This window comes from Vairimorpha ceranae (assembly GCF_000988165.1).
Source record: "Vairimorpha ceranae strain PA08 1199 chromosome Unknown NODE_428, whole genome shotgun sequence".
NCBI classification, from domain to species: Eukaryota; Fungi; Microsporidia; family Nosematidae; genus Vairimorpha; species Vairimorpha ceranae.
Window position 1 is genome coordinate 1 of NW_020169721.1, and position 699 is coordinate 699.

At 30.0% G+C, this 699-nt stretch overlaps 1 protein-coding gene across 1 annotated transcript; it reads right to left on the reverse strand.

Annotated features, from left to right (window-relative positions):
* Positions 1-140, reverse strand: AAJ76_428000140 (hypothetical protein; the record flags this gene model as incomplete). Its single annotated transcript, XM_024475623.1, has 1 exon — positions 1-140. A coding segment is annotated over one exon (140 nt), but the record flags the coding sequence as incomplete, so codon positions are not given.
* Between the last annotated feature and the right edge of the window lie 559 nt (positions 141-699).

Sequence of the window (699 nt, forward strand, 5' to 3'; positions counted from 1 at the left end):
AGGAGATCATACTTATGTTTCTTCTTTGTCTCAAAAGCGTGGAGATTTTCAAATCCAGTAATTCCAACTTCTACTATTGTAATCTCCTTTCTTATTTTATCCACAATGAATATATTTGGCTTATTATAATTGATTAACATATCAGCTTGGATTCTACTGTCTACTCTTATTTCAAGATCTTTGCTTACAACCAGATCTTGCAAGGTATGATTCTTGATCTCTTGCACGATTTAAGTCCATAGTTTATGCATAATTGTAAATGTACACATCTTAATGCTTCATTATGGCGTCTCATATAATCATGTGCAAGCATTCTATCACACTGAGTAGCCATATGGTCTACCGACTTCATCTTTTCTTGGCAATGTAGGCATTTAACTTGCTTTTCTAAAAATATGTTCCTGTCTTGTAATCATCATGAAAAAAATTTATTTAGAAAAAGAATTTATAACGAAAGTCAATTTCTTACTTTCTTCCTTACACAATTGCAAAGTAGAAGAGAATTACTACACTTGTCAATAACTTTAGCGTCTAGTGGATTATCAATATTATCTGTTGTTTTGAGCTATCTATACAGTTATTATACATTGTTATGATTTTTTATTTTATTAAACCCCAATTATGTTAAGCACTAATACTATTTACTATTTTTTATTTTTTTTAACCCCTTTGAAGCTGTAGTTAAGGTCGCCGATATTT